General features: G+C 40.8%; 2 protein-coding genes across 7 annotated transcripts; both read left to right on the top strand.

Annotated features, from left to right (window-relative positions):
* The first annotated feature begins 1,731 nt into the window (after positions 1-1,731).
* Positions 1,732-8,248, top strand: rbm39a (RNA binding motif protein 39a). Of its 4 annotated transcripts, none has more exons than XM_027012478.3 (17): positions 1,732-1,965; positions 2,568-2,630; positions 2,811-2,871; positions 4,067-4,116; positions 4,413-4,613; positions 4,966-5,031; positions 5,130-5,183; positions 5,290-5,407; positions 5,503-5,655; positions 5,743-5,880; positions 5,983-6,048; positions 6,206-6,410; positions 6,555-6,635; positions 6,740-6,860; positions 6,978-7,083; positions 7,304-7,382; positions 7,534-8,248. In XM_027012478.3, the coding sequence occupies exons 3-17, from the start codon at positions 2,866-2,868 to the stop codon at positions 7,632-7,634; spliced, it is 1,545 nt and encodes a 514-aa protein (XP_026868279.1). In that variant the 5' UTR covers positions 1,732-1,965; positions 2,568-2,630; positions 2,811-2,865; the 3' UTR covers positions 7,635-8,248. The 4 variants fall into 4 exon arrangements, with proteins under 4 accessions (XP_026868279.1, XP_026868280.1, XP_026868277.1 ...); XM_027012479.3 differs by having other exon boundaries at positions 2,565-2,630; XM_027012476.3 differs by lacking the exon at positions 2,811-2,871.
* Positions 8,249-9,361: 1,113 nt separating this feature from the next.
* Positions 9,362-13,272, top strand: nfs1 (NFS1 cysteine desulfurase). Of its 3 annotated transcripts, XM_027012466.3 has the most exons (13): positions 9,364-9,673; positions 9,927-10,003; positions 10,237-10,353; positions 10,524-10,607; positions 10,778-10,930; positions 11,078-11,171; positions 11,275-11,409; positions 11,576-11,733; positions 11,832-11,937; positions 12,051-12,132; positions 12,211-12,294; positions 12,373-12,462; positions 12,621-13,272. In XM_027012466.3, the coding sequence occupies exons 1-13, from the start codon at positions 9,562-9,564 to the stop codon at positions 12,682-12,684; spliced, it is 1,356 nt and encodes a 451-aa protein (XP_026868267.1). In that variant the 5' UTR covers positions 9,364-9,561; the 3' UTR covers positions 12,685-13,272. The 3 variants fall into 3 exon arrangements, with proteins under 3 accessions (XP_081561233.1, XP_081561232.1, XP_026868267.1); XM_081705107.1 differs by having other exon boundaries at positions 9,362-9,673; positions 9,930-10,003; positions 12,051-12,294; XM_081705106.1 differs by having other exon boundaries at positions 9,363-9,673; positions 12,051-12,294.
* The last annotated feature ends 349 nt before the right edge of the window (positions 13,273-13,621 follow it).

Raw genomic sequence — 13,621 nt, 5'->3', positions numbered from 1 at the left:
GGGGGGGGGGGGGGGGGTGCTAATTACGGAAAGTTGGCAGCCTGTACAGAAGTAAGCAAGCTGTGGCAAGACACAATGGAAAGAATGAGAATAAACCAAGAAAAATGCAAGGTCATAAATGCACGTTTTTTGAACAACACAAAAAGAGCTGTTTTACTGTTCTTTCAAATACGTCACCTGCTTTTAGGCTTATGCAGGTTATTTTGAAGCACTATTAAGCTTCTTTTATAAAGCTTGCTTTTTTTTAAATGCTGTTCCATTTGGAATTTGAGCTGCTCAGTTAGTACAATGCAGCACAGCTCATAGTGCAAAACTGCTATTCTGCAGAAACAAATCTGTGTGAAATGATATTGACATGGTTTATCAAGACAAGTGCGCAAAAAGATCTTTATCGTTATCCCAGCCAGATACAGTGTGCGGTACACAGTGAGATGAAATAACTGCACCCAGGTGTAAGATGCATATGCATTCATGTGTGACTTATTACTAATATGTAACGAATGCAACTGAAGTATGACGTATAGGGTATGTATTATATTTCTATGTCGATTGTTGCCCTGAAGATTACAGTGGTCTAATTCAACACACACCCACGCGTGCGCGCGCAAACACATACACACACACACACACACACACACACACACACACACGCACACACACACAAACAATGTAAGACTCCGAGTTCAGACAAAGATGGGCACCAGCGATGTACACTATCGATGTGTTTCTCCTGTTAATAACATGTGGACACCGCATTCTACAACCTTTTCACCAAGGACAGCTGTTCTTCTGAAAAAGAAAGGTGGGAAACTAAAGGCCTAAATGAATTTAACGGCGTGCCATGAATTGGCTCCTTGGTTTTGCTTACTCTCAAACACATCCTGAAATATAAACAGTTTAAATAATTAAATGACAGGGAGCTTAAAACAAATAGTTGAAATGGTAGGCTGTGATGTGCTGAACACGTTAATCAGTCAATGAGTAGCTTACACTCTCTGCTCATGACATTTGTGCTATATATTTTTTGAAATTTAACATTCAAAATTTCAACCTTCTCTTAATGAAACACAAAACTCACAGAGACAAAAACAAAATTTCTGCACTGACCAAGAAGATATATATGGTAAAGCATGCTAAGATGCAAAAATGGTATGTATGCAACACCTTTAAAATAAAATTAATTCCACTCATTTTGACTGCAGGTGTACTTGGTATGAATGCGGATGAATACATGTCAACAACACAAATTCTTTATTAACACTTCTAATCGTCCAAACATATTTACAGCCAACCTCTACTCTTTTTTACATCTGACAAACAGAATGAACCAGGACACACACTGTGATGGAACGGGCCAAGCATATCAATCAACTGGCAGTCATTTATATTAATCCAAAATGTATTTTTAAAATTAATTTACATTACATGTATATTATGCATAAAAATACACTGCATGAATCAGTAGTGTGCGCATATATATATATATATATATATATATATATATATATATATATATATATATATATATATATATATATATATATATATGTATATGTCGGCCATAACACGGCATTACATTTCTCGATTTTTTGAATAAGATTCACATTCTTGAGTAATGGAAGTCATCATTAGGGGCAGAGATGTACTTCTCTCGTTTCGATTCGGCCTCTTTATGGGGCACCTATAGCGCCCCCTGGTGGACAATACCACAAGCCTCTTATGCAACAAGAAACATTGCTGCGCCATAACAGTTTGCCGCCACAGTTCAGGGAAGGCGAAGGTTGACCACGCTGTCCGAGTAGTCGTTTGGCAACTGTTAGAACTAGAAAACGGGCACGTTTTGTGTGAAATACGCACATTTAAGCACGTACAGACGTACATCGTTGCTTCAAATCAGGCAAAAGAAGACAGCCGAGAAGGAAAACCGTCGTTTGAACGAGGATTCTGCTAGGCCGCGTTAACAAGGTAAGGCAAAAAAGGTGAACACGTAGCTTAGCTAGCTGCTCTATTACAAACGCTCATCTACACATCCATCTAATTATAACAGTCAATGTGTAGATGACTAAGGACAGAACATCGGTGCGCCGTTTTAAACCCCCTACTTGTACCGATAAATCTCCATGTTTTATGAGTGTTTTTTAAGCTAACCTAGCTAGCAAGTTGTTAGCTTTTTGCTAACAACACAGCCTCCATGAAAAAACGAGACGGGCGTTACTAGGTTAGCAAGCCAAGCTAGTTGTAGTTACTTTCTGTTCAACTGCGTTCAACATGATTGATATATAATTATGATGGATATATAATCATGATAAAGATGCACATAGGCTTGGGGTAGTAAAAGAGCATATACGTTTATCTATTTGTCAATTTTAATGCTAGTTTGCGTGTCTCAGTTTTTTAGTGTAGCTTGCTGGCCTTAGTCAGGAAGTTCTAAATAGTCGTGTTACTGGTAATACATGTCGGGTAAGCGATAAAATGACAATAATAATGACATTGTCTTTCAAAATACGTTAGGTATTAACTGTATACAATTAACGTTTGATTTTAACGGCTTTTCTGCTCGCCAGCAGATCGCCGACATCATGGCCGACGACTTTGACATCGAAGCAATGCTCGAGGCGCCATTTAAAAAGGTGGGTGTTTAATTTGGCTCATTAAGATAGCTAACTTAGCTAACTATTGCATTCATTTGAAACTGCAAACCAAGGTGCACTTTGTTTTCGCTAGCTAAGTCGTTATGTACAGATAAATTACATGATTGTTTCTGTGATAGTGGTTTCAATGAATAAATGCCCATCTATCTCTTTTTGTAGACATGCCTATATCTCACCTCTACTCCCATGAATTCCAGTGTGAACTGTCAAAAAAATGAAGGTAGTAATTGCCCCATATATTGATGTACTGTGGTACCCTTGGTTTCAAATACATAGGCTGATTTTGGTGCCGACAAAATAATACAGTGGATGCACATGAATTTAAGTGCTGGTATGAAGTGTTTGGAGACTCTATTCACGCTTTTGAATGCATGGTATTTTTAGCAGCTATCCTCACATGATTTTCAATAAAAAGTTACTGAAGGATAATTCTAGTCTGCATGTCTCATCATAGAATATTACTGTAGCTGTTGAAGTAATCTCATGATGGCCTAAATGTTAAAATTCTCATTACAGATATGCTGGAGTTGGCATACAGGCTATTCCACATAGTTTTCAAATGTTTGTTTTCTTTTTCTTTTCTTTTTTCTCCCCTCTTCTTGTGGGACTGGAAATGAACAGAGATGAGCATCATAACTAATTACCAGGAAGTTAATATTGACACTGGAGGGAAATTGATCACTTCATGCATTAAATATTTATGCATGCAGTTTACTTTCATATACAGATCTGTGGTTATTTCCTGGGCCTGACAAACAAGAAATGATGGCTCTCTGCACATTGCAAAATAACTTTCACACGAAAGTGCCTTTTTTTATTGCATAAAAATGGCCACTTTGTTTTAAGTCACTCATGCAGATCATTAGGAACATTAAAGAGCATCTCAGCTTTAGGTGTTCTTTGGGAGTCGATATTACTAAGCCGTGTGAATCCCTGTTTGCTTCAGGGCGAGATGTGTGACAGAGGTGGCATCGAGCTCTTACAATCCACGAAGGCAAATGGGGGTGAAGATCACTGGAATGGCATCCACCACTGGAGCTCGCTTAGTGGCTGGCTGCTAGCGTTGCCACTTTGGGTCTTATAGGCACAGATAGCCTTGGTACTGAATCTGTCAGGCTGCCGAAAGGATGAAGTCACTAAACATGCCATTTTTACATTCACAGCATAGCACTAGCTTTTGACCTATTGACCGTACCACATACGTATTACAGACACTAGTAAGGAAGGAGGAAAATGGCAGCCTTGTGGTTCTAATGGCCCCGTTTAATGACGTTGCCCCCACACACACTAACAGTGTAAAGAACACATATTTAATGATCATATCATATTCTCTTTTGTTCCCATCCCCCTTTATCCTTACGACTTGCAATGTTACGCCGTCCTCCTCATGATGTTCTTCTATCGACCCTGCTTAGGATGAGACCAAGTCCGTAAATTCCAATGGCCATGAAGAGCGAAGCAAGAAGTAAGTCTGTTTTAATCTGATGCATTTAAGTGAATATAAATTTATCTGAAGAATGCAAATTTTTTTATTGAACTGAATTGGTTTCCAAGGGATGGCTTCCCAGGTCAGGCTTAAAAGAAACAAAGAACTTGGCAGTGGTCATTCATTTTGAACATTTACTGTTTAGTCCACAACTAGGCTTAATCCATGTTCAGGAAGCCAGCCCTAAGCATGTGCTATTATAACAAACACAAGTTGGCTGAATATGGTGAGCTAAACATGTTCAAATTCATGAAGTGTAAACTTTTGAATGGAAGGAAAAAGAAGAGCAGGAGTCGCAGCAGGAGTAGGGAGAGAAAGAGGAGCAAAAGTCGAGACCGCAAGAGGAGCAAGAGTCGTGAGCGGAGCCGTGAGCGCAAGAGGAGCCGCAGCAGAGACAAGCGGCGCAGCCGCAGCAGAGAGAGAAAGCGGAGCGGCTCCCGGAGCAAGGAGCGCGCGGGACGCTTCAGACCCTCCTTGTATGTATGCATGTCAGTATTTAGGTAGATATTGGTTTGGTTAGGTTTGTAAAGTCACATAAATACAGGATGTCTTTATTATTTGTTTATATATTTTTGATACAGCTCCTCATTTTTGGAGTATCAGTATTTTTGTTTGAAATGTCTACAAAGTGGTTGTGTAAAAGGGACTTTCAGTGCGTGCGCTAACATTTTAGTTTTGACTGGTTGGTGCTCCCTGAAAACTCAAGTTTTTAAGTGAGCAGAAACACCCTGGTGTCCCCTGTTAAGCTGTTAAAGCTTAAATTTCATGATGACCACAAGGAGTAGAGCAGTCGTAGCTGCTGAGATAAACCTTGTTTTTAAATCACAGTTCTGGGCCGAAATTTAACGGTGGTTCCAGGGGGAAGACTGGCCCACCACCTGCCATCAAACTAAGGTTTCTATGATAATATTTTTGTTGTGTGGGTAGTTCCCTGTTAAGTGTATGAATTGAAAGGTGGAAATATGACATTAACTGAAAATCTTTTCATGTAGCCGTAGACGGTCTAGGAGCCGCAGTCCCTTCAAGAGAGACAAGAGCCCAATCAGGTAAGTTTTAACTAGAAGAAATCCATGTTTTATTTATTTTTATATATATATAATAAAAATAAATTATTTGCACTATATTAACTGTCAGTGACTTATTTGCCTATAGACAGCCCATAGATAACCTCACCCCTGAAGAGAGGGATGCACGCACAGTTTTTTGCATGCAGCTTGCTGCCAGAATTCGGCCACGGGATCTGGAGGAGTTCTTCTCTGCTGTGGGGAAGGTCTGTGTCTGTGTCAACTCCTCTAGTTCCTAGATATTTGACTTATTTTGCTAGTTCTGATTTTTACAGTGCTGGTTTTTATTCTCTGTCAACAGGTGAGGGATGTGAGGATGATATCTGACAGAAACTCCAGGAGATCCAAAGGCATTGCCTACATCGAGTTTGTGGAAGCCACTTCTGTGCCTCTGGCAATTGGCCTGTCTGGACAAAGGCTGCTGGGAGTACCAATCATTGTTCAAGCTTCACAGGTAGGAGAAACCATCTCGCACCAGCTTGTTTAAAAGAGCTTTGTGCTTCATGTATCTTCATCTGAAAGTGTTCATTCTTGTTTACAGGCTGAAAAGAACAGAGCAGCTGCAAATGCCAACAATCTGCAGAAAGGCAGTGCAGGGCCTATGAGGCTGTATGTTGGCTCACTGCACTTCAACATCACAGAAGACATGCTCAGGGGCATCTTTGAACCTTTTGGACGGGTGAGGGCTTCAGCTATTTGCTTAACTTTTCTCTTAAACTTTAATTATCTCAACAGACAGTGTGAGGTAAAACATTCTTCATTTGTGCTCTATTCCAAACAGATTGATAGCATACAGCTTATGATGGACAGTGAAACCGGGAGATCCAAGGGCTATGGCTTTATTACAGTGAGTTAATACTAAATGCATTTTGCATACAAGTGATTCCAATAGCCTTTAATAACCTTCATTTCCTCAGTTAAATGTTTATTCTTCTAACAATCTGCAATGGTATATGCGGGAGAGCAGTTATATAGTCATTTGTTGGATTTTCCTTCCCATTCAGTTTGCTGATGCAGAGTGTGCCAAGAAAGCCCTGGAGCAGCTTAATGGCTTTGAGCTAGCTGGCAGGCCCATGAAGGTGGGCCATGTTACTGAGCGCACTGATGCCTCCACCGCCAGCTCCTTCCTGGATAACGATGAGCTGGAAAGGACTGGTATTGACCTGGGCACTACTGGAAGGCTACAGCTCATGGCCCGGCTAGCCGAGGGTAAGGCCCTTTCCTTCTAAAGGGGGCAACATTTAGTACAGCTTCCTGTTGCCCATTGGCCTTTTTGATAGCCAAGATGCAAAGGATTTAGGGATGATCTGTTGTTTACCATCTGTTTGTTCATTCAATTTGGTGTTTTTTAAGGTACTGGACTGCAAATCCCCCCAGCTGCACAGCAAGCGCTTCAGATGAGTGGTTCTATGGTTGCAATGGCAGCAGCTACAGGTGAGGGCTTATCTACTACAGGGCTGGCTACATGTTTTCATACTCATTGTTTCATCACTTGGGGAATTAACGTTCTATTCATTAATTCTTTTGTCATGTATTAGCGGCTATGAATCCTGGATTGAGCTTCAATATCAACGTGCCCACAAACCAACCTTTGAATCTGCCATCTCAGCCAATTGCCACACACTGCTTCCAGCTTTCCAACATGTTCGATCCAAATTCGTAAGTGTTGTGAATTTTAATACATTAACTCATACGATTGTACATAAAGTCGTGTCCAATATATTAAGAGCTTAATATTTTCTGAAGTTTCAATATTTTGTGACATTGTGTTCATAGGGAAAATGATCCTGGATGGGATATTGAAATCCAAGATGATGTCATTGATGAATGTAACAAACATGGAGGAGTGATACATATATATGTGGACAAGAAATCTGCTGAGGTTTGTGGTAATCTGTGCAATGGTCAGGGTTATAGTAGTAGGGCTAATGGGTATTGGCCAGGGTAACATTGATGGTAGTGACAGGTATCGGTAACTGACTTCAGTAATTCGTTCAGGGTCACTTTGGTAGTGCTGAAGTTAGAACTAGTCACGCCATTAGTGCTGTCAGGTGATTTGTTACAACCATTCTGGTACCAGCTACGTTTTGTTTGTTTTGTAGGGAAATGTGTATGTGAAGTGCCCAACCATCCCTGCCGCAATGGCTGCAGTTAGTGCATTACATGGACGTTGGTTTGGAGGTAGGACAACATGTCTAACTCTTGGAACATGGTTTGCTACATTGGCTGTTAAGTGTATAATTATTGAAGTATTAAGTTGTTGAGCATCTTTATCTTCTCATACTGAATGTGCCATTTCATGTTTTGTTTTTTTTTGTTTTTTTCCCCACAGGTAAAATGATCAAAGCCGCATATGTCCCTCTGCCAACATACCACAATCTTTTCCCAGAGTCTGTGCAAGCCACCCAGCTTCTTGTGCCCACTCGCCGGTGATCTCTTGTTCCTGGAGACAGTCATTTTTCAGTCTGTTCTCTTTCCTCTCTCTTTTTAACACTTGGGCAAATGTATTAATATTTCAGTCATGCGAACTATGGCAGTTGCCTGTGCCCTTTTCTTCTCCTCCCTTACCTCTTTCCTCTTTCTTAATTACGATTAGAGGTTTGAGCGTCATGTTCAAATGCCTTTACATTACTTTGGCATTAAAGTTTTTCTATGTACAGCCTAGTTTTGTTTTTGCTTCCCCACACCCTGTCCTGTAATTTCTTACTTTTTTTTTTTTTTTTTAGTTTGTCTCCTACCACATATTGTCTTTGTGATTGGCATGAGTACTACTTGAGAATGTACAGTTAGGAACACATACAAATGTTAATTTTTTTTTTTTTAAATAATTATAAAACCCTGCAGTTTTGGTTAAATATCTACATATTCAGTGTTTTGGGCTCTATGAGCTGTGGGAACTAGAAGGCAGATGAGATCCTCTTGTGTTCATAGAGACCATACAGTTTCAGAGTATCTTGTTTTTCTAATTAAGACTTGTTTTTGTAAAATTCTTGATGAACAGGTCATTTCAAATAAAGCCATGATGTTGGCAGGGGTTTTGGTTTGTACTAATGTGTGAAAGAGCATAAATATGCCAAGTGCACCCTCCAAAACAACATAATTTTAGAAATTTTACAAAGCTGACAATGTGATGGTCAATACCATTAATAGCTCTTAATGCATACAGTGAGCAGTATGGGACCTAAATGAAATGCAGAATTTTAGATTGTGTAAACTAAAGTAAAACTGAATTAACTTTTAAGTGACTGCTACATTCTTGTTCTATAGTGGCCTCAACTGAGCCAAAGGCATTGCGGCCTAGTAGCAGTTTTAGTCTGAAACAGTCCTGCTCTTCTGTAGCAGCCCCGGGGGCTGTCCTATCGTGAAGTAGGCATTAGATGTTTACTCAGTTGCTCGGACAACTGTTTGTATCAATTCGCTTTGTCTTTCACTAGTAAATATTAGAAACTTGTCCTGAGTCCTCTGCAGCGACACATGTCCAACTCGGCTGTTGCACAGTTTTTGCATAGTCATTCCCAGTCCATGTGGCTCCGTGTTATTGAGAAGCTCGGTTTTCAGTCCGAGCTTTACAAGCTCATAAGAGCAATTGCAAGCGCAGTGACCTCTGGCTTGGGGACAACCTTACCGAGCTCTGGGATCGTTGTGGTCATTAGTGATTATCAGTGCGGAGTGCCATTCTGCTGGATTGAAGGGAGATGTTACTAAAAGAGTGAACCTTGCATTAGACATTCAATAAAAATGAACTAAATTGGTAATATAGAGAACACATCTTCTCTAGTAGTCGGACACAAATAAATACGCTGCTCAACACAGAACCAAAAACACGTGATACAATTTATAACCTGTGCTTTCAGATACAGATACAAAACTACACAGCCTACCGTTAGTCTCATTAGTTATAAGTGGTGATTTGACAATGTCATTTTAAGAGAACCAATACAAGCTATTGATCCAAAGTGACATTTCTATTGGTTGACATTTTTAGATTTCCGGCGGAAAAGTTACGCGTTTTAATCTTGAATCAATGTATCTGGACTGAATCATAAAATCCCGCCTAAAATGCAAAATGTGACCAATCAGAGTCTTCACTGACAGGAGTTACTTGTTCTGCGTTGCAGATGTGACCAATCAGAGTTTTCGTTGACAGGCAGTACCCGCCCCTCATTACAGTGGGTTCTGGCGTAAGCGCGACTTCTGGTTGATGCGCAGCACGCGAGTGTTTTGAGCGTTTCGACAAGGCGTGCCTGCGCTACGAAAGGCGTTTAAATAACGACCGCACTTTAATCGCGGTTGTCCATAACGTTTCCTGTCGTTTTCTGTGGCGGATAAACCTCCAGGCGAGGGTTAGGTTTGCTGGAAAATGATGAGCAAGAGTGGCGCGAGGACGTTTGTGGTGGGCGCGCGCGGGATTTCCCGTTGCTTTCGCCTGAATTGTGCACAAAGTTCCGCCGGTGCCTCTCCAAGACAGCGAGGTAACCGCGGCCGCCTGCAGTGGTACCTCTCCGTCGCAGTAATATCCCCCGTCGCACCGCGTCGGTTTAAAGTGGAGTGCTCGTGCTAGCTAGCTAGCTCGCTTTGCTAACTTGCTAGCCTAGCCTGTTAGCCTGAAAACTGTCTTTGCAACTTGTTTACTGAAGTGTGTTCGCACCGCGCAAGCAGCGTGTAAACTAGACCGTGACAGTGTGGCATGATCTTAACGCCAGTAACTGCATGTTCCCTCCCCAGAAGGAATACAAAGTAGGCAACTGAAGGAGGACGAGCTCCGTCCACTTTACATGGACTTTCAGGCGACCACACCAATGGTAGGTATTTTAATGTAAATACACTAAATATAAAGGTCAGGAATACATAATGTGGGCGTTAAAAGTTAAGTAATACCTCTTCCAGAAACGCACAGCAGCTTTCTCCGATGTAGTTTAGTCTTGGATGAATCCGTGTTGTCAGAACAGAACCCCCCCCCCCCCTTACAAGCTACACGTGAGAGTTGTTTGGTTGTCACTGTTTTCGAGCAGCGATGTGTCTGTCTGCTTAACAGGATCCAAGAGTTTTGGACGCTATGCTTCCGTATCAAGTGAACTACTATGGCAACCCACATTCTAGGACCCATGCGTATGGCTGGGAAAGTGAGGGCGCCATGGAAAAAGCGAGAAAAGTAACGGTCTTTCTTCCAGAAGAGCTGTGTGTGTTCATTCTCTGTAAACAAGTGTTTCTCTGTTTCACTGTCACATGTTTGTTTTTGCTTATCAAGTATAAAGATAAATAATGGTCTATCTGTAAAAAAAAATGCTGTTTATGTGAACACCGGTGTTTTTTCTCCTTCAGCAAGTGTCAGATCTTATTGGGGCCGATCCACGAGAAATTGTGTTTACCAGTGGTGCCACAGAGTCCAACAACATGTCAATCAAAGTAAGCATTTTCTTTCTTTTTTTTTTTTTTTTACAGGAGTATGGGACTTTGAAGGAACTCAAAGTGACACGTGCAAACGTTTAGGCCTGGATTTGCAGAACAGAATATACAGGGTACAGTGATGTAGAACGATTGATTTATACCTTCCCCTCATTCTGGTTTGTGCTCAGGGTGTGTCCCGGTTCTATAAAGCCAAGAAGAAGCATGTCATCACCACACAGACAGAGCACAAGTGTGTACTGGACTCTTGTCGTATCTTGGAAGCTGAAGGCTTTGAAGTAACATACTTGCCTGTAAAAAGCAATGGAATAATTGACTTACAGGTGTGACATATTGCCCATATATGTCAGACTTTGATGCCAGACTTGTTTAGTCGACAACATTCATGTTGTACATTTAATTTATCATTTAATTTCTGTTTAAGGATTAAAGAAAGATAATATTTGTATTATTCTATTATGCTGTTCCAGCAACTAGAGGAAACGGTGCGTCCTGATACAAGCTTGGTATCCATAATGACAGTCAATAATGAGATTGGAGTCAAACAACCTATCAAAGAAATAGGTAATCCCCTATACCTGCTCACTATTCCACATTTAACTAGCACTAGTACATGGAGAGCAGAGCCTTGCTTTTCCTCCTGTTCTTACACACTCTCCCCTCTTAGGTCGTATATGTAGGGCCAAGAATGTGTTCTTCCACACGGATGCTGCTCAGGCCATTGGAAAAATCCCCATTAATGTATCAGACTTGAAAGTGGATCTGATGTCTATTAGTGGGCACAAAATATATGGCCCCAAAGGTATAAGTTGTTTTTTTGTTAATAACTGTTTCATCTCGACACAAGTCCTTTCAGTAAGAATAAAAAATAATTAAATCCCAATCCTAAATGGGACTTAAAATTCTGAACACAGTTTTTGCTTGATCCAGACAGTATGGAAGTAGGACTGCTGATGTGCATGTTGTAGGTGTGGGTGCGCTGTATGTGAGAAGGAGACCCAGGGTTCGCATTGAGCCCCTTCAGAGTGGAGGGGGTCAGGAGAGGGGTCTGCGCTCTGGCACCGTGCCCACTCCCCTGGTTGTGGGGCTCGGGGCTGCCTGTCAAATTGCCCAGCAAGAGATGGAGGTAGGACTTAAGTCACTCCTTTGCAGTCAGTGATGCTATTTTTTAAACATTTTGTGGAGTAGTCTGAACTTAAGACTAACAATGGCCTATTTTTCCAGTATGACCATGGCCGAGTGTCTGAACTTGCCAATCGCCTTGTGCAGAGGATCATGTCTGATGTCCCTTATGTCATACTCAATGGAGATGCAGAACAGAGGTACCCAGGTGAGACGCATTGTTTCTGAGAAACGGGTACCAACTTTATGGGATCAAACTTTATCCCATTGTACACTGACTGAACATTACTGCCATGTGTGATGCTCACTATTGACTTTTAGGGTGCATCAATTTATCGTTTGCTTATGTTGAGGGAGAGAGTCTGCTGATGGCCTTAAAGGATGTCGCACTCTCGTCTGGGAGGTCAGTTGTTGGAAATTGGAAATCTAACAGTTTGCTCTTGTTCACATTAATGGAGAATTGCCCTTTGTTGTTTTGTAGTGCATGCACTTCTGCTTCATTGGAGCCTTCCTATGTACTGAGGGCAATAGGGACAGATGAGGACCTGGCCCATTCCTCAATCAGGTTGGCATTAGATGTGGAGTATCTCATGGTGCAGTAATTGCTGTGAAGTGCCTTTATGACATCAGATGCTGGGCACAGGTTCGGAATTGGGCGTTTTACCACAGAGGAGGAAGTGGACTACACAGCTGAAAAGTGCATTCAACAGGTTAAACGACTGCGTGAAATGAGGTAATTGATGCAATACACATTGGCTTTGTAGCAAATTTGTTTACTAGCCAATAAAATAAGTTGTCATCCAATCAAAGCCTGCCCTTTCAAACATGAGTTTTATGCCTTTTAAAACTTGATTTTTTCTGCCTGTCATTGAGTTGATCTGTGTCCTATAGCCCTTTGTGGGAAATGGTACAAGAGGGCATTGACCTGAAGAACATCCAGTGGACGCAGCACTGAACCACTTATGGGAGAAATGCTCCAGGATCACTGAACTGAACTGAAGTATGAAGTTATTTTATATAGCTTGCTGGAAATGCCTAGGAGTTCTCTATCCTCAAAGAAACACGCACAAACACTTCATTTGGTCAGTGGTAGTATTTTGTACTGGTATATTATGATGTGGGTTTTTTTTTGTTTTTTTTTGGGGAACTAAGAGAGCGGAATTGGGAGTGACCACCAAAGAACTTTCACCACTAAACTTGTGGACTATGTGAATAAGTGTCTATATTCCTGTTTTCAGAAGAAAAAAAAATTAAAATCTCTTTGTATTTTTTTTGTCTTCCACAATAGCTTTTCAGCTTTGCATCAGAAATAGGACTTCAGACACACTGGTTACATTCACAATGGTTTATATACCTTGTGGGTACTCATTTAGCTATACATCAATAACAAGTACATACACATGAATGATTGATTATTAAGAGTACTATGATGGACGGGTGTCTTTTGAGTTGCAGGAAATGTATTTATTTAAGATTAGATCATACTTAAATTGCTATCACTGGAAAAAAAAAAGTGAATAAAAGCTTAAAAGGTCTGAAACCAGGAAGTTGTGAAATGATTTAGCAATAGATTATTTTGTCATGTCATGTCCACCCAAGTTATATGCTCGAGGAATCATTGGCACTTGCAGTATTGGTCCATGTTTGTCTTTCTCAAAGACAGCAATACTGGTTTAATCAGCTGTTATGTAGGCATAACAGAGAGAACATGTTTGTGTTTCACAAAGACAGTAATACTGATTTAATCAGCTATCACTCAACACCTATACTAATAAACACCTTGAAACAGCTTATGCTTAGCTGTTGTTTCTCTGCCAGTACCTGGCTACACTTCCCACTAGGATGGAAGGTAATAATAAATATGCTTCCACACATTGCTCACTTTTAATTGA

This window comes from Electrophorus electricus, chromosome 22 (assembly GCF_041902795.1).
Source record: "Electrophorus electricus isolate QZ-2024a chromosome 22, ASM4190279v1, whole genome shotgun sequence".
Lineage (NCBI taxonomy): Eukaryota > Metazoa > Chordata > Actinopteri > Gymnotiformes > Gymnotidae > Electrophorus > Electrophorus electricus.
Note: the sequence above shows the minus strand (reverse complement) of the source record. Positions and strands in the feature narration are given on the sequence as shown.